Genomic DNA, 27,817 nt, shown 5'->3' with positions numbered 1-27,817 from the left:
AAAGAAAAGCATGCTGTCTTAAATTTCAGGCAGTGACAAGGGGTCCAGAAGAACAGGGTTCCAGTCCTGGCTTTGCCAGAGGCCTCTTCTGGCCCATTAGGTAAGAGCAGGACAGCCACTGAATTAAAGGTTGTGTAAGCAGTGTAGCTCAGACACTTCCTAACTGTAGGGAGCGAGGCTCTGCAACCTAAACACTCTGTGTGTAATTATTAAATTGAAGCTGATTCAGAACCTTGACACATAAAGAGAACAACCTACAGGCTCTCACCTTCCTTTCATACAGCTTTACATTTCAAACAATTACTTTAAAAGAACTGGATCAAAAAGTTGGTGGTTGCTCAAAGCCCCAGAAAAGAGCATCCAATTCAAATCCAAATTGGATTTTTTGTGGCTGCAGCAGTGTTTCCATCACTCTGAGTATTTTGGCTTGGTACTCTCCGAACTAGACTTGTGTCAGCTGGAAAAGAAAAGGGATGTACAAAAATATGGTGTTTTTTCCCAGCCTGGAGAGTGAGTAGATAATAGAGTAGGAATCAGGATCTATTTTTAGAGCCTAGCTTTTTAATTCATTAGCTGCACAGAACTCTTCACAGGCAGTCACTTTTCTCTACTGGGTCAAGGCTAGGGAACAACTGCTGCATTACAAGGACAGAGATAAGTGAGAAAGTCGAGCTATAACTCTCCTCCATCACTAATTACTTCATTCTAAGGCCCCCACAAAAATCACCAGTGAAATTCCATGACCTTCTGCTGCAAGGAAGGAGCCAACTGCCTCCTCCAGCAGCATCTGTGCCTTTTGCAGGCATGGTGCCAGCGTGCCTCTCCCAGCAGCACACAGCTGCCTCGCAGAGATTCCCAGTGCTTCGGAGACAAAGCAAGGAAACAATCACACTCGCTGTTGATTAGTGAGTCCCTGCTTTGCAACCCAGCTCGTGTTGCCAAGTAATGAGCACTTCTATTAGCTATGTGGAAGGGAGTTTCCTACTTGCTTATTTAAAGAACATCCTAAATCACACAATCTGTTTTTACACATCCCACCCTTCGGGACAGAAATAGTGCCCTTGCCAGGTCCTCACCTTGTACAAAAAGCTGAGTGATTAACTAATCTAGGCAGCTGACACAAAAGTGAAATCCAGCCTAATAAAAGCTTACAGTCAACTATTTTCAACAGCACCTAAACCAGGCTGAACCAGCCTGGTACTGTACAGCCCCACTTCTCTGCAGTTTAACTGTGGTATTCATTTTGTCTTGCATAGAAACCAGACAGCTCTTTTAATTACATCCAAAACACGCCTGCTCAGACTGAGAAATGATCAGCCCTGCAAACAGAGCCAAGTAGATGGCTTGGAAACAGATTACTAGATTCCTCCATGTCTTAATAGATTTGCCTAGTGAAATTCCTGAAGCTTCCTCTTCCCTCCCCCTGCCCTCCTTCAGCTACAGCTTAGTGTCCCTGTTTCAGGCAGACCCTTGGTGTCTGGGGAGGACTGAACTCACATTACAAGCCTCTCACTAGGACTGTCTCAGGTGACTGGTTTCTACCATAATCTTAAGGAACACAGACTACCTGCAATCTCTAGAACTTGCAAAACAGGTTCAAGAATCAAGTAGGAAAGGCAGAGATCACATAACCTCTCTCTAACCCTGGCTTCCCAAGCCAAGAACCCCAAACAAAAAAGGTTTCCCTCAATGTTATGCCTTTTTGAAACAGAGATTAGTAAAATATAATTAGTCTTTCTACTTCACATAAATTCTGCACAGCAATGTCCCTTCAAAACCAAAATCCTGTCTTAAGATCATGAGACACTTGTAGCATGGAAAGACACAAAGGCAATCTCAAGGACTTGGAATGAGCTGTACAGACCCAGAGCATCCTCTGAAGGCACCACCATCTGTTTCAAATTCCCTCACTGGACTGCTAGATACCACACCCCTTTAGATACACTGTCATCAGCAGTTTTCAATAAACTTCAGAGGGAACAGTATTTTCTTTTAAAGTTCAAAGAATTACAGGACCACAAGGGCCAACCTAAGGTAGGTCTCTAGACCAACCACTTGCCAGACACCTGCCACGTGCTGCAAGGTTTGAAAGCTGGCAAATGACACAGCGTTAGTGCTGACTGCCCTGTCACCTGCTGTCACCCTCCCCCATCAATGACAAAGGTCCCTAACAGCTTAACAACCCCAGTAGACTATCACCAGTCTTGAAGTTGTTGCCAAAAAAAAAAAAAATCACAGATTTGGGTTGAAGGAACCTTTAAGATCATCTAGTTCCAAATCCCCTGCCATGGGCAGGGATATAATTTTCTAGACCATGTTGCTCAAACATGCTCTGTACAGCTAATGAATTGAAAAGCTGGGCTCTAAAATGAGAGCCTGATTCCTACTCTGTATTTAAAATAATTCCAAAGGAACAGACACATTGGCCATACTGGCACTACCTGAAGCCATTAATCTACAAAGCAGACAGAGCAGCCCCCTCTCTGCAATAACCCCCTCCATGCTCAGGGGAGACCTCACTCATCAAATCTGCTCCAAGGAACTTCCACTTCCTGTCCTACAACATCACAGGGCTACCTTTCAAAAAATCAGTGATATTTTAATGGAGTGGCTAAAAAAATCTCCCATGTTTAGAACAGATAGCTTTAATACTTTTTAACAGATTATTTTGCATTTTTCTTGTTTGAACCAAACAAAACATCATAAAAAATTGCCACCTTGAGCTGTAATTCCTGGCTTTGAGAACACACTGCCAAAATGTCTCTTCCTTAGACTACCACCCTCCTGTAGGAACTTGCACTCATGAACACAGTGGAATATTAAGTGAATTTCTCAGTTGAAGGGAAAATCTTAACATGTTTCAATGTTTAACATATTTCAGGAAAAAAACCCAAAACATTCTGCATCCCAAGCTGAAGCTCCAGGAAGACAGAAGACCCAGCTACTTCTGTCAACCTTCTTCACAGCCTTCTACCAACCTCTTTTCCTGTCACTACCTAATGGATATAATACAGAATGTGTGGAAGCTATGACAGCCATCCACCTAATTTACCAGGACCTGCATTTAATTTCCCAGCCTTTATGTGCAAACTGACTTCATGCTGACAAGGTCCCACTGCGATTTCACAAAAAGTAGTCTAGATACATTCATCTGTAACTGTTACCCAAATGTGTTTAGTTCTACCACCTAACCATGCAGAGTAAATCAGAATGCAGCTCTTTAACACAGATGCATGTTTTCTGTTCTGTTATCAAAAGGAAGGTTTAAGAAACTGTCCGCCCCTCAATCTTGGCAAGTGAAATACCTACTCTACAGTATTTTACTATTCAGCCTAAAATCTCATCATTCTTTGAAATGTGCACTCATTTTTAACACTGTGCACTGCAATGAACAGAGCAAGCTTTACCTTTCCATTCTGCACTTAGCTGATTTAGACAATGTTTGTAGCTGAGAGGCCCAAAAGCTGATGTACACTGAAGTACAAAAAAACAGAACTTGAAAAATAAAATAGCCATTAGTATTTAATTACCCATAAAAAATAAATGAGCACTTTCAGTTTACATCTCATTGCACAAGATCAAAGCTGGCCTTCAGTGCAAGCACAGGACAAACACAGACCCTATCCTACAAGCAGTGACTAAATAAAAGAGAAAAAAGAACATGGACCAGCCCTTGGGCTTTCAATACACATTGCACACGTCCTTCCACATTATCCAAAGTGAAACCCATCACAGAACTCTATACTCAGGGCCTACAATCTCCACAAGTATCAAATTACATTTTCAAAAGCCTGTCAAAACACGGAAACACCCGAACTCCTGGAGAATTCTACGCTTATCCACACGACCCAAGAAGCAGCAGAAGCACAGCTGAATTGAACAACCAGCATGATCTTTATTGGGTGGCCGCGCTTACAAGGGTTAGCGGTAGCGGTGCAGCTGCAGGGTGTTGCGCCTCCTCCAGGCGGCGCGGCGCGAGCCCCCGATGGTGTGGTGGAATTTGTGGCCCTTGCCGAGGCCGCGGCTCTTGCGCCCGGCCGACGTCAGCCCGCGCATCTCCCTGTGCTTGTGGACGGGCTTGGTGATCCATTGGGTATCGGGGTTCCTCCGGATGGTCTTATGGAAGGGATCGATCAGGATCACTTCAAAGAACTTGTAAGTGGAATCCTCGCCCACCCAATACGAGTTCAGGACTCTCAGAGCCCCACAGTGACGGCCGGCACGCTCCTAGAGGCAAAAATAAACGCAACAGGCCGTCAAACCATGGATGCAGGACACTCTTCATGCAGAAAGATTATCAACTCAAACATTAAACTTCCATTTTCCCTAGGACAACCTCTTTTCCTATAAAAAATCATCCCCTTCCAGATGCAAAGGTGCAACTGAAAAGAAAACCGTGTTACAAAAAAAAAAAAAGGCTGTTTGGATTCCTGCATGAAACAGGATTTGTCAACCAAGCAGGAGCACCCAGTCAGTAAAAACACAATGTTAAGAATAACTTCAACATGAATATGAAGAGCATGAGCTGCACTTGGGGTGATGGAACAATCTTTTATGGGAAGTTATGAAAGTGATTAATTTCCACATCTAAAGCTACAGGGGAAAAAGAAATTTCTGCAGAGTGTAAGCCTGTACTGGTAGGAGTAAAGGAATAGCTGATGCAACAAATCTTTGTACCGCTGCTGGCATATTAGTGTGTGCTATTCCTATCCTCACTTGTGGTTAGGAAGACACAATCTTAGTTCAGAAAACAAAACAAAGCAGAAAATAGCAATTATGCAACTCAATCTGCTTCTCCTGTCAAGAATACTCCTTATTTAAGACACACTGTGTTTAATTGTAGAACTTTATCATCATTACAGGGAAGCATGAACTAGTGGACCCCATTCATCTTCTTCCCCAATGTGATCTTAACCTATTGTTTCAGGCTTCCCTACACAGCTTGACTATTTTCTGCACATGGAATAACATATTAAGTCCTTTTATTCTAGTGAGAGAGCAACACCTGTATGAAATATTAGAACACCAACCATCCTCAACCAGCTTCTATTTGAGGATGGGAGCTCCAACTGAGACTTTGCATTTCTGTAATCTGAAAAATATAAATCTTCTGGAAAGACTGTGTCAGATTCAGAAAATTTGAAGCTAAAACTGAGGGCAAATAACCTCTTCCATAGCTGTCCTAAGTGAGCATGTCATTAGCCCTCAGGTATCTGGGAATAACACATATGAAGACAATGCCATGAGCACTGAAAACAGAACAGCATTTTTAATTCAAACTCATCATCTGTGTTTCTTTTAAATAAGCATATCCCATTTATATTTTTTCCCTAAAAAAAAAAAAAACCACCATATTTAACTAGCAGAAGTCACTCAGCAATATTTTTTAAGTCCTGAGAAGAGAAAAGTCTTCTGCTTCAAGTTGGAAAGGCAATGACCCTTCTTCCACAATGTCTAGTTTGAGAATGCAGCCTGGTATTAACTCTAATCCACTGAAAGAGGGTTTTTTTGTAAAGGTGAGAACTCCATCTCTTCCAGACTACAACTGTGATAGCAATGAAGCTTACAAGATCTCATCAAATCAAAGTTTACATTTTGAGCATTTCAGTAACAAGATCTCACCTAAAAATAGGTTAACCACCAAGCTGTGTGCTTGTGAGGTACCAGTTTTTCATAAAGAAGCAAAAGGTCCCTGGCACACTGCCTCCAGCTCCTGCAATACATCTAAGGGTGCTGTGCAGCACCACTACACAAACAGGTGCTACAGGCTTTAAGACAGGAACTCACGTGTACTTTGTGAAAGGACATCACCTACAGCTGGTGATCCACACCTTAGCACATGCAAATTCTTCTTTCTCATGCCTAGCTCTTTATTTTACTGTGGCTTGGACTAGTTATGTGTTTTTCATAACAAATATTGTGGCATACTTGAGAAGTTTGAACTCAAGTGGTTTCCATGGACCCCATTTTAAAAGTCTGGTTTTTTATTGTCTCAATAGAGTTTTAAAAGACTGCTGCTTTCCTGCCATCATTATTCAAAATCTTACTAACAACTTATTAATAAAACAGCTGGTTTGGTTCTGTATTTTTTGTCCTTGAGTATTTTCAGCTTTTACAGACTAAAACTTTCCAACCCAAATTTGTGAGCAATAACCAAGACACTCACCTCTGCTACAGACTGAAGACTCCTGGCAAACTTGAGCTGGTTAACACCATGATGCACGGGTTTACCATAGGTTGCACCTTTGGGGACTGGGCGTTTGCGGCCACCACGGCGAACGCGGACACGGTAAATAACGTAACCTGAAACAGACAGTGACTCAGGAACTACAGCAATTCCAGCAGCAATTGTACTGCACTTCCAATCCCCCAAAATGTACGTGAAATGCTGCAACACAAAGCCATTTTACCAATTTTTACCAAAATTTACAACTTGGGGTGGATAGTGCAAGATGGTTTTGCTATTTTCATTACAACTGAGTAAGGAAAGTGATACCCTGAGGCAACTGGTTTTGGCTCCAAAGCAGAGCTTATGGCACCTTTTCACTATCCAGTCCCAAACCAACTAAGATCACCTACAGCTAAACTGTTTAAAAAAACCCTAAAAAAAAAACAAACAACCAAAAAACAACAACCCAAAAAAAACCCACCAACCAGCAAAACCACTACCTGAAATTCAGATGGCAGCACTCAAAAAGCACTGAGCTCAAGCCATCCACAAACCCTGCCGAAATCCTGTTACTGAGGAATGACAAAACTAGACAGTGACAGAAGTGTCAAGTCCTAGCTTTTTATTTTCTTTGTGAATAAACATACTGGGTTTTTTAATGGATTTCCAGAAGTTCCACATGGATAGCCACTTATCCCATTTCTTTTCCTGACCAGTAACTGTTTTTCAATGACAGTACAAACTCCACCATCTCGCTCAAGTGCATGCAGCTGTAAAACAGTCATAATATGACTTGGGTTGGAAAGAACCTTAAAGATCCAGTTCCAAGCACCCTGCCATGGACAGGGACACCTTCCACCAGACTAGCTTGCTCAGAGCTCCATCCAACCTGGCCTTGGACACTGCCAGGGATGGGGTACTCACAACTCCTCTGGGCAATCTGTTCCAGTGCCTCACCACCCTCACAGTAGAGTTTCTTCCTAGCATCTAACCTAAACCTCCTCTTTCAGTTTGAAACCATTTCCCTTGTCCTGTCACTACATGCTCTTGTGCAAGTCTCTGTCCAGATCTCTTGGTAGGTCTTTTCAAGGTGCTAGAAGGTTACAGTTCAGTCACCTGAAAACAGTCAAAGTAACAGAGTAAGGACATCCTCCAAACCTAGGACACTAAAACCCCTGCTCAATTGTGTGGCACTACCATTGCACAAGAACAAAAACTGAAGCCAAAGCCCACCTGAGCTTCACCTGTTAGAACGCAACAGAAGGCACAGATGTGAAATTAAGTGAAGTTATGGTTTTAGGCTGTGGGCACTGCTACCAGCTGAGGACATTTACGATATTCTGTTCATTTCATGCAGGACACTTCAGTTTACTGGGGGATACTTCAGTTTCACTTAGATACTGCTGTCACTGCAGGAAGCCATGTCCCTCCACGGCGACCTGGCACAGGGACCTGATGTGTCGGTGCCATTACCTTGCTTGGCCTTGTAGCCCAGCCTGCGGGCCTTGTCGGGGCGCGTGGGGCGCGGGGCGCGGTGCAGGGCCGACAGCTGGCGGTACTGCCAGCAGCGCACGCGCAGCAGGAACCGCATCACGTCCGACTGCTTCTTCCTCCACAGCTCCTGGATGTACTTGTAGGCACCCATGGCTGTCTACCTGCTGGATGGAGAGCTCAGTGAAACACTGCAGCAAGAACAATTCCCAGCTGGAACATCTGCCACCAAACCACACACGGAGCGGCACCGGAAGACAGGGAGCTCTCACGCTTCTTCGTAGCACTGACACATCTGGGAACATGGATCACACCTGGCAGCCTGCAGCTGACACCCTGCAGTCACCATTCCCAGCCATTTTCCTCCTCTTTTATTTATTCTGAAGTGTTAAACTCCTCAACTGAGAAATTTTCAGCTGCGCTATGTCTGATACGACTGAACCCAGCAATTAACAGCAGAATCGAGTTTTACATAAAAAACTACAGGATTTGTGAGGAGTTATTGTTAACTCTGACTTTAGTAAAGTTTTTTCTTCTAAGTGAAAGCTTAACATTTTATTAATAAGTGGAAGTTTAACAGTTGCTTAAGAAATGAGCTGGATTGGAACTTTTGCTTCTTTAGAGCTATTCACATGGTACCACAACATCCCAGGAAAGACAAGGCCTCCCTCCACATCCACTGAAACTGGGTTTTAAGTACAATATGGCTCACTGACCGTGTCATACTAAAAGAAAGTGTCACAGCTCAGTGTTCTCCTGCTGCTGACATTTGTGTTATGCTCCACAGATGCCCTGTGGAGGTTTTTTTAAATTGTTTTTAAAAATTGTTTCTGCTGGGCACCATTGGGGGTAGTCTGTATTGCCTTCAGCAGAGCAAGGGCCCAATACAAAATTCTTACAGGTCAAATTTTGTCTTTAGAAAACAATGATTATAACAAACTCCCTCTTCTGAACTGAATGTCTTAATAACACGAATATAATGTGAATATGTCTTAAATTAATATGCCTTAATAGTTGAAGGCGTTTAAAAAAATGACATATTACTTTATTTTGTCATCGTGTTTACTGCTGTTTTCCCGAAAACCTCTGAGGCCTTACAGATCTGCAGCAATCAGCACGTGTACCTGAACTCCACCAAGCACCCAGCCCAACTCACCATCAGATAGACGCAGCTCACTTTATTTACACGTAAAACCACGCCACAAACAGTTCGGGTGTGATTTTGGATACCCCTCTTGCTTGAACCTGCCCAGCTAGAGCTCATCCATTCCCATCCCCAGCCACCCCACCCTTTCACGGCCTAATGGCACAAAAAATGCCCACGATCAAACGACAAACCCGGAGCAAACCAGGGCGCACGTCCGTCACCGACCCGCACCCGCTGTGGCGCGCCAGGGCCACCCGGGCTGCCCCGCTCCCCTCCCCGCCCGGCCGAGGCGCAGCCCGCGGGCCCTCCTCCGCCGGCCTCCCAGGGGCTCCGCGCCGCAGCAGCAGCCCCATCCCGGCCGGAGCCGGGCGGGCGCGGCGGCGGGACGGGCGGATGGGCGCCCGGATCCCGGGATGGCCGCGGATTGAGGGAAAGGGCGAGCGCGGACCGGCCCTCACCTGATGGCGCCCAGCGACGGAAAGGAAAGGCCCTACTTCCCACAAACCCTCGGGCCACACCACACTTCCGGCGGCGGCAGCGCTGCCTCATGGGTAATGTAGTCCTGCGGGGTGCGGGCCGCGCGTCCCTCCCCGCCCGGCCCGGCCCGGCCCCCCGCGCCCGCCAATGGGCGGCAGGGGAGGGCCCGCGCGGGTCCGGGGCCGGCCGGCACGGCTGTCTGTCCAGGTGCGCGCTCGCGGCGGGGGGCGGCCCCGGGGGCGCGCTCGGGGCCGGGGCAGTGGGGAACGGGGGCTGCTCCGGGGGCAGGGGCTTGGAGAGATGCGGCATCCCCCGAGACACCCCCGCTCCTCAGCTCTCATAAGAGCCCCGGTCCGGGATTGGGGTGGGACTTTGCTTAAAACCCTGAAAAGAAGCCTTAAAAAAAATCTCTAAAATAATAATTATTTTTAAAATGGTAAGATTATGAGGAACGGCTGAAGGAGCTGGGTTTGTTTGGTTTCGAGAAGAGGAGGCTCGGGGGGAACCTCATCCCTCTCTACAACTCCCTGAGAGTGTGGTGAAGTGGGGGCTGGTCTCCTCTACTGTGACTGCAGTGAGAGGACCAGAGGCCTTCAGCTGAGACAGGGGGGACTCAGATTAGGTATTACAAGAACATTTTTCACTATTAGGACAGTCAGGCATCAGAATAGATTGCCCAGGGAGGTTGTAGAGATATCTTCCCTGGAGGGGTTTAAAAGGCATCTGGATCTGGTGCTGGATGATGTGGTTTAGTGGTTACAGTGGTAGTTCTGGGCTTATGTTTGGACTGGATGATCTAAAAGGTCTCTTCCAACCTAATGATTCTATTCTATCCTAAATAATAAATGCTATAGGGGAAAGAAAAAGAAGCCCTAAAACCAATCTTAAAACCTTTTGGATGGATAGGGAGAGGGCACCATGGAGTCCCTGGTTCTGCAGGCCCTGGCTTTACCACTGATCTGCTCCTGTCCCTGCTGTCCTCCCTCCTGCATGTGGCACGGCACAGGTTGGAAGGGGCGTTGAGCGACCTGGTCTGATTGGTGCCATCCTGCCCATGGCAGAGGGCTGGAAGGAGAGGACCTTGAAGCTGCCTTCTGGCCCAAGCCACTCTATCATTCTGAGTAGGCTTTCCCAGCCTGCAAGTCCTTTCTGCCACCCTACCTGCAGCTGCAGAATGACCTTTCTGTTTTTCAGGGTATGCTTTTCAGGGCACCCTGGCTTGTGAAGCATTACCTGGTTAAACTGGAACTGAAGCAGGACAACGCCAGCCCCTCCTGGTCCAGAAAAGGTACTCTTCAGCTCTCTCTGTGGGAAATGGCTCCAAACAGCAAACTGAGTCAGGGCCTGCTGCCCTGCCATGGCTCACTGGCAGAGGGAAGTGCCCCAAGCTGCTGGATGCCTCCTGCTAGAACCAGCCCCCACCCATCAAACTGCTTTAAAGCAGACCAAAAAAACCTGCTTTCTGCATTTGCTTTCCTGTACTTCTGCCTTTAACTCACCTGTTTTGTACCTCCTAGTCCATAAAAGCTAGAAACTTTCTGTAAGCAGAATAAACGGGAAGGAACCATCATTTTCTTGCATTTCCAGAAGCCATCCTGGTACCATGAGATACCATCAAGCCCACTGCAAACCCAGGAAGCCCGATAACACCATGCGCACACACACAACAACAAACACAGCCCCTGCCCCGGGGCCGTGCATGCTCCAGCGCTCCCAGTCTCCCCAAAACTGACAGGACAAGTGTTGAGCCTGCAGGCAAGCATCAGCACCACTGGCAGCAGCCTAAAACCTGAAAAAAATGGTGTGGGAGGAAACTTGAGTCCTAAAAATATCAGTCGCTGGCAGGCGCTGGGAGGGAGCTGTGCCCCCGCTGCTTCGCGCTTTGCCTTGCGCCTTCCGTGGGCTCGGATCCTGCCCGTGCCCATCCCCATTCCCGTCCCATCCCATCTCCATCCCCATCCCCATCTCCATCTCCATCTCCATCCCCAGCCCCAGGCTGTGCCGGGCTCACAGCCTCCCCTGTCTGCACAGGGCTCTGCCGTGGAACCGGCCCTCAGGAAGTATGGGAAAGGGCTACAAGGTGGTGGTTTGTGGAATGGCCTCAGTGGGAAAGACTGCGATTTTGGAGCAGCTTCTCTATGGAAAGCACACTGTCGGTGAGACTTTTTTACTTTTGGGGGCAGGTGGTTTCCTTTTCTAGCATCTTGGTCGGTGTGGGCCCCAAAACAAATAATGGAGGACTGCAAACTGCGCTGAGGTGAAGGAGGAAATTTATGGGGTTTTCTGGCATCTCTGTGCTGTTCTTAAAATTCATAGTCCCTTGCTTATGGATTTTTAAGAGTCATGGAGAAGAACCCATTCCATGATATTCCCAGTAATAAAACACAAGAATGTTTAAAAAGAAACAAACACTGAAAGTAGGAGATGTGCATGCTGCGTATTTAGAAAAGAAATACCTCGTTCCCTGAAAGATGCTGTAGACATCTAAAAATAAATAGCTGTCACATGATAAGTGTAGACGCTGTTTAGACTTTTGTTTCATCTTCTTAAAGCTTTATTTTGCTTGGTTTTGGCTAACATTTAATCAAAGCTCTGGAAAGAAAAACAGCTCAGCTTTAGGTTCCACGTTGTATGCTGAGTTTTGAAGGCCAACTGTCTCTGCTCTCTAAGAAACCCCCAGGGGGAAAACAGACTTGACAGAGGAACAGAGGATGCCTGATATTTGCTGTGCACAAAAGAGAGGGAACAAAGGCAGAGCCTGCACGTTTCCCTCTGTTTCTACATTTGGCTTTGAAAGGAAGGGCAATGATCATCAGGCTGACAAATTATTCCTGCCTCACCTAGAAACAAGGGGTGGCAGCAGGGCTTTGACAGAGGATGTTTTAGTCACTTTGCATTTTTTTCTTGAGCCAGTAAATTAGACGTTGGGGATAAGTTGTTGGATAAACACAAGGATTTTTAGCATGGTGCTTTGCAGCACTGCACCTTTAAAATGTGTGGATGGGAGGAATTTGCTGGCAAAGCGCGATACAGAACTGTGTGCTAATACCCGTGTTTAAAAGGAGGATTTCCTCTAATGTTGCAGCAACATCTGTTTCCAGCATCCTACTGAGCGCTAGGCACGTAGCCCCGTGTAGCTTTCAACGTGAAGGCTGCAAAGCCTTGCAGGCTGAAGGTTTTTCCCTTTGCTGCTGACCTGCCTCTCCTCTGTGCTGGCTGGGAGACTGTCAGAGACTTCTGAGCAGCATGGGCAAGGCCACGTTACTTCAATCGTATTGCCTTGCCTTAATTCCTGCCTGCTATTAGCAACCCTGGAGGAAGGATATTCGGGTGCTGCTGATCAGAGGAGCTATTTATGGAGCCAGCCATGTACATGATTATACAACGTCATGGACACTGGCTGACATAACCAGCGGGAGGCCTCGTGCCTGGGGTTTAGCCGTGGGTGTCCCTCTGTCACTCCCAAATGCCCTGCTCCAGCTTGGCCAGGGAGCAATGCAGACCTCTCCCCCGGCCCTCCTGCACTGAAAAAGATCATTTTTCCTTGCCTGCAGCTCTGCTCTAATTTTTTGGAGTTACTGGTAGGGGAAGGAACAGCTGATAGCAGATGGGGAGTGCAAGGGGAGAAGGAAGAAGGCAGTTTCCCGTTTTCTGTGATTTTGGTCAAATCATATTCCTAAGACATTCAGAGAAAGAGGACAAGTAGCAGAGACAAGATGAAGATATGGAGAGGATCATTACAGAGCTGCTGCACCCCCAAGAGATGAGTGGCCATGGCCCAGCAATTTTGGTATCCCTTGCACAGGCCATCAGGCCCATTTGAGGGGATGGACCAATAAGCTGGTGCTTTTGGCAGTCCTGCTGAGTGGTCACCATCCCCCCTGCCTCTTCCTCAGCACACAGGCAGTTGTGGCAGGGGGTGCCTGGAGTTTGGGTTGGTGGAAATGGTTTTCCCAGAAGACCTTCAGCTACTGTTCCACTCTGTATTGATTTAACTGCTGAATTGCAGGGGCAGGATGCCATTGTGAGGATCTCAGTACACGAGGACAGAGTTTGAGGAATGGCGAGTCTTTAACTGCTCCTTAGCTGAGCTGCTTTAAACTGCACAATGGTGCTACCATTGCAGGGGTGGCCCTTCCACACCTGAAACATGATTACAGGACCCTGATCCTCGTTTCCTAAAGCTTGTGAGCTCCAGAAAGCTGATCTGTACATCTTGGCTGCTGGCCTTTTTGGCCGGAGGCAAGAAGGGACTAGTGTGTTTGCTGAAAGCCTGTCTGTTCAGAGCCAGCCAGCAGGGCAGCTCACCAGGCATGGCAGCAGGGACGCAAGCTGTTTCAAAACCTGTGCTTCCTGACTGACGTCAGGGGCAGCTCTGCGGCCGCTCCAAGGGCCCAGGAGCCGCGGGGAGGATGGCCGAGCCAACAGGGGGAGTCTTCCCGTTCTCATGGCAGGCACATCCCCCTCTCAGTGACAGGAGGCACGCTGGAACTTGGTCGGAGGCTCAGAGCACAAGGTCTGCTGCCCTTCTCCAAGGTGTCACAGCCACTGTCACGAGGGTCTCCTCCTGGCTGTAAATCAGCCACGGGTCTGTCAGTGCTCACGTGCCTCCTGTTGACTTTCTGTAAAAAGGAGTGGTGGCACAGCTGGTGGCAGGGAAGTGATTAGAGTCCTTGGAGGTTTCACGCTGCTAGGTAAAGCCCTTGGCTTTGAGCCCGTGCTCCTGGCTGTGTGCTTGGTGGTGGTGCTGTAAACCCAGTTGCACTGTTTCTTTTCCTAGAAAAACAAGCACCTTCAGGTCTCCCTGGCTTGTCATGGATGAAGTCTCTGAGTGCCACTGTTACTTACATGGTCAGCAGCTAACACTTTTGCAAAGGCACCAAGATTGCTTGAGGTCAAAGAGGAAAAAGTACTCAGGAAGGAGGAATAACCCAAAAAAGGACTGTCTGTTCCCTGTATCTTGTAAACAACAAGCACAAAATTGGATTTTGTGCTAGGCCTTAAACTGCAAGGAAATTTACCTTGTGTCTGAAGATGGGAAAGGAGAGGACAAACACATGAGGGATGCTCTCAGAGCCATGTAAAATAATGTAGCTATTGCAAGGCAGACACTCTCACCAAACTAATACAAGGGATTAGAAAAAACAACAAAAGAAAATGTTTGAAATGGGTGCAGATTTAGCATTGAGTTATGTAGGGACTGTATCACCATAGGTCAGGGCGAATAGCTGCTAAGGATTGCACAGGTGTATGTGGTATATACACACTTACAGCATGTGCCCAGGTGGCCAAGCAGGCCCATGGCATCCTGGCCTGTATCAGCAGTGGTGTGACCAGCAGGGCCAGGGCAGTGATTGTCCCCCTGTGCTCAGCACTGGTGAGGCCACACCTTGACTCCTGTGTTCAGTTTTGGGCTCCTCTCTACAAGAAAGACGCTGTGGGGCTGGAGTGGGTCCAGAGAAGGAAAATTAAGCTTGTGAAGGGTCTGGTGCACTGCTGTGGTAAGGAGCAGCTGAGGGAGCTGGGAGTGTTCAGCCCAGAGGAAAGGAGGCTCCAAAGGGGAGACCTTTTGCTTTCTGTAGCTGCCTGACAGGAGGGTGTAGCCAGGTGGGGATCGGTCTCTTCTCCCAAATAACAAACAACAAGAAAAGAGGAAATGGCCTCAAGTTGTGCCAGGGGTGGTTTAAATTAGATATTAGGAAAAATTAGGGAAAGGGTGTCAGGCATTGGAGCAGGTTGCCCAGAGAAGTGATGGAATCACCATTCCTGGAAGAAAAACAAGATGTGGCACTTGGGGACATGTTGAGTGATGGGCTTGGCAGTGCTGATTGAACAGTTTGACTCACTGATCTTAGAAATCTTTTTCAGCCTTAACTATTCTATGATTTGGTGATTGCCTGGTACCTGGGATGATCTCTCTTTTTGTGATTTCAGTGTTGGGTTCATCCAGATCCTCCACCTTGCTGTCCTGAAGAAAGAGGGGCCAGCCTTGTCTCCTCAGTCATGAAAAGGGTCCCTGACTGGCAGCAGGAGATTGTCCCACTGAGTGCCTGTGGTACCTGGCACTGCTTGGCCTGGCCTCTCTTGACCAGGCTAGCAGGAGACTTGCTTAGCTTTGGTGCACAGGACATGTCTGTAAAGAGGATGGATATTTTTCCTTAAACAGTGTTCCTGTTCAGTGATGGTGCAGAAGGGAGTCTTTCTTCTGCCTTTAAAATATTTCTGGCCTCTCAGCCTATGCTAAAACTTATCAGCTCAACAGGAGGAGATGAGAACTCTCCCTTGTAGAAGACTTATCTCTGCCTCTTGGCTGTGTAAATAGCTGGTATGGTCACATTATTCATAAGCAGCTACTTCAGATCTTACTAGCTAGGAATGAAAACACCATATATTACTGTGGTGGAAGCCATAATGAGAGAAATTGCCTCACTTGTTCCAGCTGGAGGGATTTGGGGTTTTGGCTTACACACTATGGATGTGGAGGCTAATTAGCCTAATTATGCATTCATAGAATCATAGAATGGTTTGTGTTGGAAGGGACCTTAAAGATCATCTCCTTCCAACCCCCTGCCATGGGCAGAGATGCTTTTTTACATCTTCACTTCTTAAGTTAAAACTACCTGGTGATAGAGTTGCAGTCAGCTTTGTATTTTAGAAATAGATGAAAATGGAACTGAATGTATGTAACTGAGGGTCAAAACCTGGCTATTTGTTGGTGGGACCAGTAGTTCTCTAGCAGCTAAATCTAAACAGATCAGCTCCTCTTGAGGTTTATCCACCTCTTTCCCAAGTCAGGGATCCTCTGACACACTGTCTTTTGAGATCTAAATAAGAAATGCCTGTTATTCTGCAGTTTACAAACATAAGGAATAGCAGGTTTTAGGAGCTCTTTGCTGAATTCCTCTGGAAAAAGGGATTACACAGGAAATCTTCAAAAGTACTCAAGAAGACACAAAATTTGTACTACATTAATGTTCAAGATCCAACTGGGAACTTTGGAATTTCCATCCCTCTTGAAATTTCCATTTACTTAGGTATTTGCAGTTTATCTGCTGTGCCTGGCCTAAGTGTGCAGTATTCATTAGTACATTGAGCCTTTTCTTTTCCTCATTGGGAAGCCACAAGGGTTTGGAACAACACCCAGTTTATGACTGAGGCTTCCCGTTGCAGTTCCTCTGTGGCAGCAGTCGGTAAAAAACAGAGACCTTTCTGCCTCTCCTAAGATTTGCACTGGCTAAGTAGGTGCTAGAGAGTGGCGTCACTTCTGTCTATTCCTCCTTTCCCTCTCCAAAGTTTTTATATCTTCAGTTTTCAAAGGAGCTGTGACGTTGTGCACTCTCTTGTTAGTTCCCCTTCACCCCTCCATCTTCTGAACCTGACAGCTGGCCCGCTGCAGTGCTCTGCTCCATGGAAAAACTAGTCAAGCTGGCAGCAGTCTGCAGGACAGTAGCTTCCCAGCACAAGCTGCCCTTGCCCACCCAGGTAGAGGTGGTGGAAGGATGCCCAGAAATGCCAGTGAAGGGAAGGAGAATCAGGATCTTTGTGGCAGGGAGGATGGGATGGTGCCAGCATCTTTCTAGGACACTGACTAGTGTTGCTTCTCTTACAACAACTTGCCTGACCCATTTTGAATGGAGACCTAGGAAGTGTTTGAATGGTATGCTACTAACAAGAAGTGTAAATGTCATTGTCAGCAAGGTACAGCTGGTACATGGCCTGGGCTTTAGGAGCAGGGCCTAGAATAAGGTGGCACAGGTATTTCTAAAAATTGTCTATGTTTACTTAGGAAACTGTTTGTATACACTCCCTCCCCCAGTGCATGTAGGTGAAATTTCACCTCTGGAATCTGATACTGGTGCATAAATTTCAACTCCCTCCTAAGTGCCCCCCCCTTATTTCACATCAAAATTTGTTGCTCTATTTTGCTGAGTTAAGTCCCAGGTCTTAAATTTTCCTCTTCACTATTAAATAGGATGTTAAAAGACGCACTTTTCACTGCTGCTTTTAATGCCATTAGGAAGAGATTGTCACAGGATAACAAGGATATATTAGAGGCTGTTGGATTACAGTGTAGCATTTAGAGGATGAAAAACTGTACAATATGATTTGTTGCTTTTGAAAAAGAAAACTTAGGTACTTGTGGTTCCTTCCTTCTTGCCAAAGCCATGTTTACTGATGCTAGATATTTCCTTGACCTGTCTGTACAATGCAGCAAGGCAGAGCAAGAATATAGTGCTGTGTCTAAACAACAGTGCTATATCCAGAAAGGGTTTTGTTACTACCTCAGTCTTTAAAAGTGACCCTTTGACACATTCTACAATCACACAGGATACATTTGTGCTTCCTCTTTTCATTAACCTTTGCTTTGTCCTTCTGTTCTGAGTTTTGCTCCCACACATTAGCGTGGCTATATTTTTAGGTGAGATAAATTAAATCTTTGGAAACCTAATAAGAGCTTGATCTATGAAGACTGCACAGAGAGGGGCAAAAAGAACAGCTTGTGCCACTTTCCTGCACAGGAATGCTGCATACATCACGGGAAACCATCAGCGTGGGTGGAATGCTTTAGCTTGTTTGTCAGTGTGAAGTGTTTTGAATAGTGTCATTGAATAGAGCAAAATCCTTATTTTCATAGGCCAGATAATCCCTTGTGTTTTCTTAAACAATACACTAAAAATGGTCCCTTTTTGACAGACAAAGAGAATAAGGCAGGACTCATTATTGTAGTCCTGCAGCAGCAATCAATTGTATATAGGAGTGCAGTGGAGGCAAAAACGTGGGTTGCAGAGGGCTTGTATGAATACTTAAAACCAACTCTGAAGGTGGCCCAGCTACACTATACATAGATTGTTTCAACCTGTAACCTTATGCACCTGCATCCAGGAGGAACACAAAGCTAAGGTGATTGATGTGTTTTTAGGTTTGGCTTAGGAAAAAATAATTTTAATTAGTTCAAAGCAAGCTGCCTTGAATTACCTCACATTTACTGTGTGGAGAGGAGGAGGGAAGGAGGGCCAGTATGCAGAGAGTCAGGGTGGAACAGGTGATACATATATGAAAGCTTGTTACCCTGTGCATGCTCTCGCCTTGCAGTAAATGAACTTGTTCCAATTTGAGTAATTTTAAACCCCTGGGGGATAGAAAAAGCTCACTGTGTATTAGAGTGAAAATAGCATGGAACTTTGTTTGTCTGCAAACACCCCCTTCCCTCTCTGGCTTAATTTTACGTATGGGTTAGTTATACCACTAATACACATTAATTTCCAGAATTATCCCTTTGGCTCCTGCTTCTGCAGTATGATCCAGCTCATTATGAGGCAAAGAAGTAGGTTAAAGATGTTAGTACTTGACTATCTGGTGTTCCCTGGCTGTTGTTCCAAAAGGGTATGTTTGGGCAGGCTTGTTTTGCAGCATGTTTGGCACAGAACTGGTGCAACGGGGTGGTTGGAGTTTGGAAAACTTGGGAGGAGAGCATATATCTTATCCTATTCTGAATGTGCATGTTGCATAGATTAATTTTACAGGCATAATCATGTGCTTAGATATGAATGTATTTCCAGTGTCACTATTGGAAATAGCTAATGCAGTCATCTATGAATACAGCCCTCCATGGAGATGCCAGGCAAGGTCAAGGCCTGGTCAAGTCACTCTGTAAAACACACACCAAAAGCTACTGTGAGGAAAAATTCTGCTGCACTGCAAAGAATTCTTATGGTGAAGCTGTAGTTAGAGCAGTGGAACATTCCTGCTTGTTTTCAAACAGGCTTAGAAGAGGGTGCCACGATTGAAGATGTGTATTTGGCATCGGTGGAGACAGACCGAGGCGTGAAGGAACAGTTGCGGCTTTATGACACCAGGGGTCTGCAGGAGGGCGTGGAATTGCCCAAACACTATTTCTCCGTGGCTGACGGCTTCGTGCTGGTGTACGCCGTGACCAGCCTCGAGGCGTTCCAGAGAGTCGAGCTGCTCAAAAAGGAGATCGACGTCTTCAGGGACAAAAAGGAGGTAAATGCATGCTTGGCTAAACTAGGAAGTTAAGGTCGCAAAGCCCAGCTTTTGTTTCTGTTAAAGTCGTGTACAAAGGAAAATGAAGGTACTCACAGCCTTGGGCAACCCAGCAAAAAAGGAGGCGTTCACATGCCAGGGAAGCTTAATTCACATGCCATGCAGGTCATTCAAAGGAATGCTTTTTTTTTTCCTCCTTATTTCCTCTACTACAGCTAAAATTCAGTCAGCTGAATGCACCAGCCAGGACACTTATGACTAATAAAACATATGGTCTACAGCAGTGCAGCTCATGTTTTTCTAGATATTGTACAGGGGAAGTCAAGTGCATAGAATAATGTAACGAAGGGCATTATCCTTGTTTGTTTTGTATTCATGTACTTGATGGCTTACAAACTAGTGTAATTGACAATGGGTCTCCCAGACATTAGTCAATTGGCAAAGCAGCTTTAATGTATTTTAACAACCATATTGAATCAATTCAATTGTGTGAAATGACTGCTCTATTTTCCCTTAGAAAGCAGCTAGTGTTTTCAGCTGACAGCGTTCCAGCTTAGCTAAACAAATATAACTTGCATGTGGCATTAGCATTACGGCTTTTCCTACAGTATCTATATTCTGGAGTAGTTTTCCCTGTTAAATGTCTTTAGCCTACAGCTTTCCAAATGCCTGTTTTATGCTGTTTAAAAGAAAATAAAAAGCATGAAGAATTAATTGGATAATGGTAGGGAGAGACTTTGCAAAAATGTAACTTGTTTTGTACTGACAGCACACAGGGTGGTAGAGAAGGCAGGCTCAAATTTGATGGCAGATGAATGTGCCGTCACAGGAGAGGCATGTTGGGTGGTAGGGCTGGTGTGAGCTGCAGACTGTCACGTATATCAGGGATGCAGGAATCAAGCATAACTCCCCTGCAGGGCAAGGAAAGGTGGACAAGCAGGAATTTTTTCCCAGGCGCTGTGTTTTGTGATGGCACTGATTTGGTACTATACAGCATGTTGTAATGCAGAGAGGGAGGCACAGCCCCAACAGGATCTGCATCCTGCTCATCTGTGTTACCTGTTAGAACTCTTCTCTCTCAGTGCATGCAGGCATTTTAGAAAAAAGCCAATTTGCTTATCCTTTTGGAGAGCTTAAAACTGTGATTCTGACTGAGGATAACATGGTTAAAAAAGTGGTGCCCACAGTCAGATGCATAAAATAGTTTTCATTCCTATGATTTCTATAAAAAATAGGCGTTAAGGTGTACAAGGTGAGATCAGGAGTCTCACCTTAAGGTAAACTGTTAATCAGCAGATTAATGATTCTGTGACTTAAAGTCTGAGCTCTGCTAAAATGAATTCTTTACTGAATTGGGGATACATCTCCACACATGGTGCTTCTGAGCTGGCAGAACTTCAACTCGTTGAGTGGCACAGTCCCCTGTTGTGCGGCAGATGACAGAAGGCACTGATGGCTGGTTCCTTGCCTCTGCTGGCTGTGGGGGCTCTCCAGCACGCACCGTAAAGCCTGGCCAAATTTTATACTAAATAGAGGTTTTGTTCTGTTACACTGACAGAGCTTTGCCATAGCTAAAATTCAGCTGGAGCATGTGGTAAATACACATGAAGATTATAGCTTCTTTCAAAGCCTTCACACAGAGGGGAAAAACTCCTAAGCAGCATTTTTCCAAACACCCTGGACTGCTGTAGAAAAGAAAGGAAGTCTCAGACCTCACAGGAACAGGACAAACATCTCTAGCTGGAAAGAAGCAGAAGGCTTCTGGAGTTAGCCTGAACAGGAAAGAGCAAGCAAGTGTGGCCACAGCAAACCCCACAAATCATCATCAGGAGAGGATTTTATCACTTGATCTTTGTCAAACCACTAGTGTGGAGATGAAAACAGAGTTTGACTAAGGACCTTGAACTAAAAATGTAGGCATGGTTTCCCCCTAAGAGCTGGTGCTGGTAAAACATTTTTAGAGAACAGTTAAAATAAGGAGGAGCAGTATCTTCACATGGCCAGCACTGCCTTTGGCACTTCCTAGAGCTGAAGCACTGGGAAGGCTTCATGTACCTACTGAGCTCAGCCACGCTGGACTGTCTGGGTGATAGTGACACAAGTCACTCAATGGATCCTCACAACTGCAGATCTGATAGAGCTCTGCTGCTCTTGAAAGTGCTCCCCAGAGGACGCTGCTGGTGCTCACTGCCCCTCTCAGCAGACTGTCCCCTGCAGCCCTGGGGCTGGGCAGCCAGCAGGGCTGAGCTGGGAGAGGTGCCCATAGCCCAGCCTGCCTGGGCTGCTGGCACAGTTGGCTTTATTTATATTGCGAGATGGGGCTTGGGCAAGAAACAAACTGGGCAAAATCCACCGCTGTGGGATCCAGGCTTTCTCTGTTGCTGTGCATTTTTTCATCCCTCAAGCATCTGCTGCTGTGACCTACTCAGATGTCATGCTATTATCATTTGTCTAGGGCAGCTCAGTTGCCAAGTAAGTGGAGAATGGGGCTGTGTAACTTTGGATCTCTTGGCTATTGTTTCCCTTCAAGCAATCATTATGGGCAGGGAGTGGGGTGGCAAGAAGGGGAAGTCCTGCATATCCTATAATTAAAACAAGCTTCCAACCCATAAGCAGATGAGGCTAATTCAAATCCCAGACCCTGGTATTCCAATCTACATGCAACTTACCTTGTGCCAGTGCTAAGTTACAGAACAAGACTGAACTGTGTTGGTACTTGCCCACTGTTTAAAAGGATGGTGAATGGTGGATGGTTTTGGTATAAAGCTCACCCTCTTGTTTGGTTTGTAGGTTGCAGTTATTGTCTTGGGGAACAAAACTGACCTTGTGGACCAAAGGCAAGTGGAAACAGAAGCAGCACAGCAATGGGCAAGGGCCGAGAAAGTGAGACTGTGGGAAGTGACTGTGACAGATCGGAAAACACTGCTTGAACCCTTCACCTTCTTAGCTAGCAAGCTGTCCCAGTCCCAGAACAAGTCAACATTTCCCTTGCCTGGAAGGAAGAGCAAAGGGAATAACTGTGAAAACTAGACTAGCTTAGCATTGTCTCCTGCTGCCAGGTCACATCTAAGTCCTTTTTGTGCCATTTGCTCCTTGCAGTTTCACTTAAAGCAATAATATCATTCAGCAATAAAATCAGCAAGCTTATAGCTAAGAGGTATCCTTTCTTCTCATAGACTTGGCTTGGAAAAGCTGCTGGTGGTAAAAACCTCAAAAAAGCACTTTAGGAGAGCAGTTATTTTGCAGCCAGGGTTATGGAGGAGGAAGGGATAGATGGATACCTCTCTAGCAGGGGCTTTTACTATGCCTGGATACAGCCATGTTGAGGGACAAATCAACAAGCTTACCAGTATGTAATCCCTCTGCAGATCTATAGCCTGTAGTCACAAAAAGTATTAACTGCAATAAAGCGTTCCATTTGGAAAGGTGATATATTTGAAATGGCAACAGTTCTTTTACCTTGACCTTCAACAGGGCCACAGGGCTTTTTGATGCTGCAAGAGGCTGAGACCAGTGTCTTGCTGTAGGAGAAGGATATGGAGCAGGAGAAACAATTACCAGATTTAGTCACTGATGTTTTGCTAGTGTCTGGAAGAAAAAAAACCCAGCAAAATCATAAAAAACCACCCCCACATCTTATGGGAATTACCCCAACATGAACCTTGTCAATGAAGTCTAGTAAGCAGTGCTTTCAGGTCAGGAATTCATTTGTAGAAACCAGAACAGCTCTCAAAGCTCATTGACTGAACAACAACCTAAGGACAACACAGCTGGTAGTTTGTTCCAGTATGTCCACTACAAATCCCAGAGGTGTCCCACGTTCCCACAGGTTTTACTGAGGATTGTATGGATTGATTTGATTGCAGGAGGTGGATTGATTGTATGCAGGAGGTATTGCTGGGCTCTGCTTAGGGCACGCTCACCTGGCTGCTCAGGCAAGCTACAGCAATCCACCCTGCCTAGGCCAGGTAGCAGCTGGCACAAAGCTCTGTATGGCTCTGCAGGTGGGTCCAAGGAGGGCAGGAGGCTGCCTGCCTTTCTGGGGACATCTCTGGGCAAACACCCAGCAATACCCACACAAATGGCCTCGGTCTCCGTGCACTGCACGTGGTCTGGCTGCAGGAGCACAACTGCATGTGCTGTGTTTGACTCAACGCTGGCAAACCTGTGTGCTGCCGGAATCTGCTGTCCCAGGCCAGCCTGGCACTCAACTGAACAAAAGGGGATATATAGAGTGACAGAATGTGCAATTTTTCCTAGAGACAGGGGCCAGTTTTTGGCATCTAAGAACCTCCTGTACTAATTGATGCTAACTTTTCTTTATATTTGAAAGCAAGAGCAGGGAGAGAGTGAAGTACCCAGTTTCTGCATTTTCCATTAAATTAATCCTCTTTTGAACAAATACTGAGAATTTCACTATGAATCAGCAAAACCACAAGCATTATTTGCACTGTCATATCATAACTGCTAAATAATGTGCTTAATGATCACAATTAAGCTCATAGTATTGCTCTTCCTGAATACTGATTAATAAAGCCTGTCAGCATTACTAAGGTCTGTCAACATTATTATTGTCAGAGCAGCAGTACACTTCACTAAAAATTAAACAGGAATCCCTACCATTATAATGAAGGTAGACGAAACTGTTTATGTGCTTTGCTCAATGTGGTTTGAATTGCTGTGGCCAAGGAGTAAGATAAGAGAGCAATTATGAATGAGCAAGCTCTTGTAATGCCCTGCTAGGAACATACAATTGTTTCCACACTGCAGCTGAGTAAGCACGATAGCACGACCTCCCCGCACCTGGCCAGTAAGAGTCATTGTCCCCAGCAGGATGACACTCCCTCCTCACTCATTTCCTACTGAACACACGTGTGCTCCAGGCTTCTCCCTACCCAGAAGACTCCCTATCTGCCTGCATGCTTGGGAGGTGGAGGTGACTTCGGAGCAGCAGTGGCTTACCTCCTCGCTGCAACCTCTTACCAAGGAATGGGTCATGTTCCTCTTCTTCAGCTCTGCAGAACCCTTCTGGAAGGGACTAGAGTCAGCCTTGGATCAATCAAAATAAGTGAAGATGTCTCCTAACAGCACAGCACTAAAGCTGACCCTTGAGCCAAGGGAGTGCAGGTTGACAAGTCAGAATGAACTTAAAATGCCTGGAGATGAAAGAATGGGGATGAGTGGGTCCTGTGCAGCTCTGCATGCTGCAGACTCGGTGCCAATTCTTCTGCCAAGACTGATGTCACCTGTAGGCTGCCAGAGCTGTGCAGTGCAAGTGCAGCTTGCTCACTTGCTCCACTGCACTCCCAGGACTTGACAGTGTTTTAAGACAGGCAAGAGAAACAGTATCTTCTAAATGACTAAGGCCATTTTTCCAAATACGCTACATAAAGGCAAACACATTTTCTTTGATTTGGCTAAATGTAGAGTTTAAAGAATTCGAGGCATTCAGTTAAAAAAAGAAAATCACCACCCACTGTTTTCTTTCATAAACTTACTCTGATGTTTTTCTAAATATCATAGTGTTTTACTGAGAAGTGATGGAAAATCTAGTGTCTCCTCTGCAAATGATATGCACACAGTGGCTGGTACTGAGTAAAAATGAAACTTGCTGTAGTAGAGTTTTACACAGGGTGAACAAACAAAGTACAGAGTATAACATAGTACCTAATGGCCAGAACATTTATTTTGTTCTTCCTGTTCCACTGACTCAAACCCTCTTCTAGGTCACTGGGATCACTTGGCTTCTGCAAAACCAGAGTCCCTTCACAAGATCACGGAGAAAACTTATAATAAAGAAGAAAAACAAATTAGTAAACAAAACCATCGTTCTCTGTTCCTCTACAGCTTGTTGAATAAACACTGTACAAATCACTCGCCCCCAACAGTTAAAACAGTTAATTTGACGTGTACTGGTGGCACAAAGAAAGAAGCTGGCAAAAAACTACTGAGATTAAGCCATTTACCTCTTTACTCAGTAGAGAAGGAAAGATTAGCAGAGATGCTCCTAGTGTGATGTGGCTATGTACCAAACAGCTGAGGGAGCTCATACACCAAAACGTGCACTGTGTCAAATGATGGCAGTTCAGCCGATGAGGGTACGGTGCTAGTACCCACCCGGAGAAGGAAAGGACACCTCTGATTAACAGATTACTTTGGACCAAATTAGATTTGCTCTGTATCTAGACAGCAAGAGAAGTATGTAAATGAAATACAGACAGATTTATTTTAAAGCACCAAACCAAATCCAAGAGCACAGATGACCACCCAGCGCTCACAAGAATGTCGCAAGGTGAAGCACTTGCCATGAAAAATGAATCTGTACTTCCGGCCCTCACCTTAAGGGAGTGGTCAGAAATGCCGTCTCCACAATTAACCGCCCTGTTGCTACACTCCTCAATGCAAATATCATGTCTCTAGGAGATAATCTTTATAGGTAGTTAAAGGATGTACAGATACTCCTTTATGGTGTTGTCTGCTACCTTACCAGGACACGATTCCTTCTCTTCCAGGTGTGAATAGACCACCAGAAAAGCATCAAGACATTCTTTTCTTCCTTTTACTTCCCGCCTCTTTCCCTTCCAGATGGCTTACACTTTTCTGGTAGTACTTTCAAACAACATGCCAGTCCTGCAGAGGCAACACTGTGAAAACTTAAGCTAAAAAGTAACTATTGTGGACTCTGTGGCAAGTTACCTCCTCATGGCCAGGTCCCTGCACAGAACACTTAGTGAACAGTTGTAAAGGTCTAATGCTGTCATTCACTGTATGGCTGTCTAGAACTGTCTTCCTAAAATAGCAGCAGTCAGTGCACTCACCTGCAGATCTCCCTTGTCCTCAACCACAGCATAAATCCTACAAAGCTTACAGAGACATCATTCTGGCAAAATGACAAAGTAAGGGACTAAGCAGAAATCTTTTCTTCTTCTTTTTTTTTTTAAACATCTTTTTATTAGCACAGTAACAAATGCAGACTTAAGTAGCCCACAACATACAACCAATCCACTGAGTGACTCCTATTCCACACCTTACAGTTAAACAGCTTAAGGTATTTCACTACAGGTTACCATAAGTCCTGATTAAAACCTTTATTCTTTTCACAAAGATAGTTTGGCTTATAAAATAATACATTAACTACTTCTCATTTCATATATGAAGCCATATATCCACCTCTCAATATCACAGATCATGAGATGACAGTCTTTAAAAAGGATTTGTTAAATACCAATGTGCCCTCCATAGGGAAAAACAATCCCAACATCTTTTTACAAGAAAAAAAAAAAAAAAGAAAAAAAGGAAACTCAACCCAGAACAAAATAAATCCCTCAAACCCAGACAAACAAAAAGCAAAAACAGTGTGTAGAGTCTTAAAAGGACTTTTACATAAACGTCAACCTATGTACCTGTACAAAATTAAGCTGTTTTAATCTTTTACATATTGCAAGCAAACTGAAAACCAAAGAAGTCTAAGAAGTTTACATTCTTCTCGGTACTATATGTGAGCTAATATTGCTGAACTAATTACAGTCTTAAAGTATGCTATTCCAAATCCTAGCTGTCTACTGTAGCAAGATACCTTAAGTTACAACAACAAAATCTTAGGAAATAAAAGACTGAATAAAATCTGTTATAGAAATACCCTACTCTTTACCAGCACCCTCCCACCCCCCACCCCTTCAAAATCATAAGCAGCTCTTTCCATCACAGACAAATAATGTAAGAGTTTGACGAAAATCCAATTTATGTAGCGTATCTTTTGGTCCATTGTCTGGCCATTCTGTCATGCTCTGCTCTGTTAGTCATATACTGAGTGGCAATGCTTCCAACCAGGGGGTCAGCTGAAAAGGAAACACAGCGCTTATTTCAGACAAGTTACCCAATAAAAGCTTTTAAATAAAGCTGAAGTGTAAATTTCATACAAGGCAAACATACAGGTAAGGTACATTGTAACAACCTAAACATACTGAATTGATGATCAGTATCTTCTCTGATTTTGTGTATTTATGGTAATGTACTAATCTGTAATTTAATAGTGTGAAATGCCAATAAAGTTTTAAGAAGTTTAAGGCACAACAATCAGTCATATTTTGCATTACTGAAGGTTTTCACCAATTCATGCATTTCAGGTTTATTTTATTCCTTCTAAGGGTGCCTGAGGTACTCATGCTAAGTACTTGTACTTGTAAACAATGTAAAGCTGCCTTCTAGGAAAGATGAAATCTCAAGCAGTGGTTTAGTACACTGTGAGATCTGGCCTTTCTCTCCTCTTTAGACATATAAAAATGCAACCTGTAAAATGACTTTGGAAGTGAAGACGTATTCATCTTAACTTGTGCGGACAGTGGGTGGGTTAGAGCAGCAGTGATGACCACTTGTGGCATAGTCGGCCACTTCTTTTAAATGGATGATGGAAAGTAAAAGGTCAGCCCCCCATTTTCAGAGCTGTTTGTGGCTCTTCAAGCTCCATTACTGATTTACTGCAGCCCTACAGAGCAGCAAAGGCTGCGTTTAGAAGGGGAAGGAGTTTT

General features: G+C 45.2%; 3 protein-coding genes across 8 annotated transcripts in view; 1 reads left to right on the top strand and 2 right to left on the bottom strand.

Moving 5' to 3' along the window:
- Positions 1–3,871: 3,871 nt before the first annotated feature.
- On the bottom strand, positions 3,872–9,343 carry RPL15 (ribosomal protein L15). 2 transcript variants are annotated; one of them, XM_059481205.1, is made up of 4 exons: positions 9,266–9,343; positions 7,643–7,824; positions 6,167–6,303; positions 3,872–4,227 (listed from the first exon to the last, which is right to left on the bottom strand). In XM_059481205.1, the coding sequence occupies exons 2-4, from the start codon at positions 7,812–7,814 to the stop codon at positions 3,922–3,924; spliced, it is 615 nt and encodes a 204-aa protein (XP_059337188.1). In that variant the 5' UTR covers positions 7,815–7,824; positions 9,266–9,343; the 3' UTR covers positions 3,872–3,921. The 2 variants fall into 2 exon arrangements, with proteins under 2 accessions (XP_059337188.1, XP_059337180.1); XM_059481197.1 differs by having other exon boundaries at positions 7,643–7,827; positions 9,266–9,333.
- A 103-nt stretch (positions 9,344–9,446) lies between these two features.
- Positions 9,447–26,607, top strand: NKIRAS1 (NFKB inhibitor interacting Ras like 1). 3 transcript variants are annotated; one of them, XM_059468184.1, is made up of 5 exons: positions 9,447–9,491; positions 10,479–10,572; positions 11,316–11,440; positions 19,048–19,289; positions 22,080–26,607. In XM_059468184.1, the coding sequence occupies exons 3-5, from the start codon at positions 11,347–11,349 to the stop codon at positions 22,317–22,319; spliced, it is 576 nt and encodes a 191-aa protein (XP_059324167.1). In that variant the 5' UTR covers positions 9,447–9,491; positions 10,479–10,572; positions 11,316–11,346; the 3' UTR covers positions 22,320–26,607. The 3 variants fall into 3 exon arrangements, with proteins under 3 accessions (XP_059324167.1, XP_059324175.1, XP_059324159.1); XM_059468192.1 differs by lacking the exon at positions 11,316–11,440 and having other exon boundaries at positions 9,460–9,491; XM_059468176.1 differs by lacking the exons at positions 9,447–9,491; positions 11,316–11,440 and adding an exon at positions 9,550–9,720.
- The window catches only part of LOC132070932 (ubiquitin-conjugating enzyme E2 E1), a 45,373-nt gene continuing 43,762 nt past the window's right edge, over positions 26,207–27,817 (bottom strand). For all 3 annotated transcript variants that reach the window (XM_059468148.1, XM_059468165.1, XM_059468156.1), the window contains one exon: positions 26,207–27,127. In XM_059468148.1, the coding sequence (XP_059324131.1) occupies positions 27,030–27,127 (98 nt within the window). In that variant the 3' untranslated portion in view covers positions 26,207–27,029. The remainder of the gene's footprint in view (positions 27,128–27,817) is intronic.

This window comes from Ammospiza nelsoni, chromosome 1, assembly GCF_027579445.1.
Source record: "Ammospiza nelsoni isolate bAmmNel1 chromosome 1, bAmmNel1.pri, whole genome shotgun sequence".
NCBI lineage: Eukaryota > Metazoa > Chordata > Aves > Passeriformes > Passerellidae > Ammospiza > Ammospiza nelsoni.
The sequence above is the reverse complement of the archived record's forward strand: the minus strand, read 5'-3'. Positions and strand labels throughout refer to the sequence as shown.

Coding starts and splice junctions, on each gene's coding strand:
- RPL15 (XM_059481205.1), bottom strand. CDS start 7,814: ATGGGTGCCTACAAGTACATCCAGGAGCTGTGGAGGAAGAAGCAGTCG. Junction 6,304..7,642: donor GGGCTACAAGGCCAAGCAAG/GTAATGGCACCG, acceptor TGTCTGTTTCAG/GTTACGTTATTTACCGTGTC. Junction 4,228..6,166: donor GTCTTCAGTCTGTAGCAGAG/GTGAGTGTCTTG, acceptor TTTTGCCTCTAG/GAGCGTGCCGGCCGTCACTG.
- NKIRAS1 (XM_059468176.1), top strand. Junction 10,573..19,047: donor CCCCTCCTGGTCCAGAAAAG/GTACTCTTCAGC, acceptor GTTTTCAAACAG/GCTTAGAAGAGGGTGCCACG. Junction 19,290..22,079: donor TCTTCAGGGACAAAAAGGAG/GTAAATGCATGC, acceptor TTTGGTTTGTAG/GTTGCAGTTATTGTCTTGGG.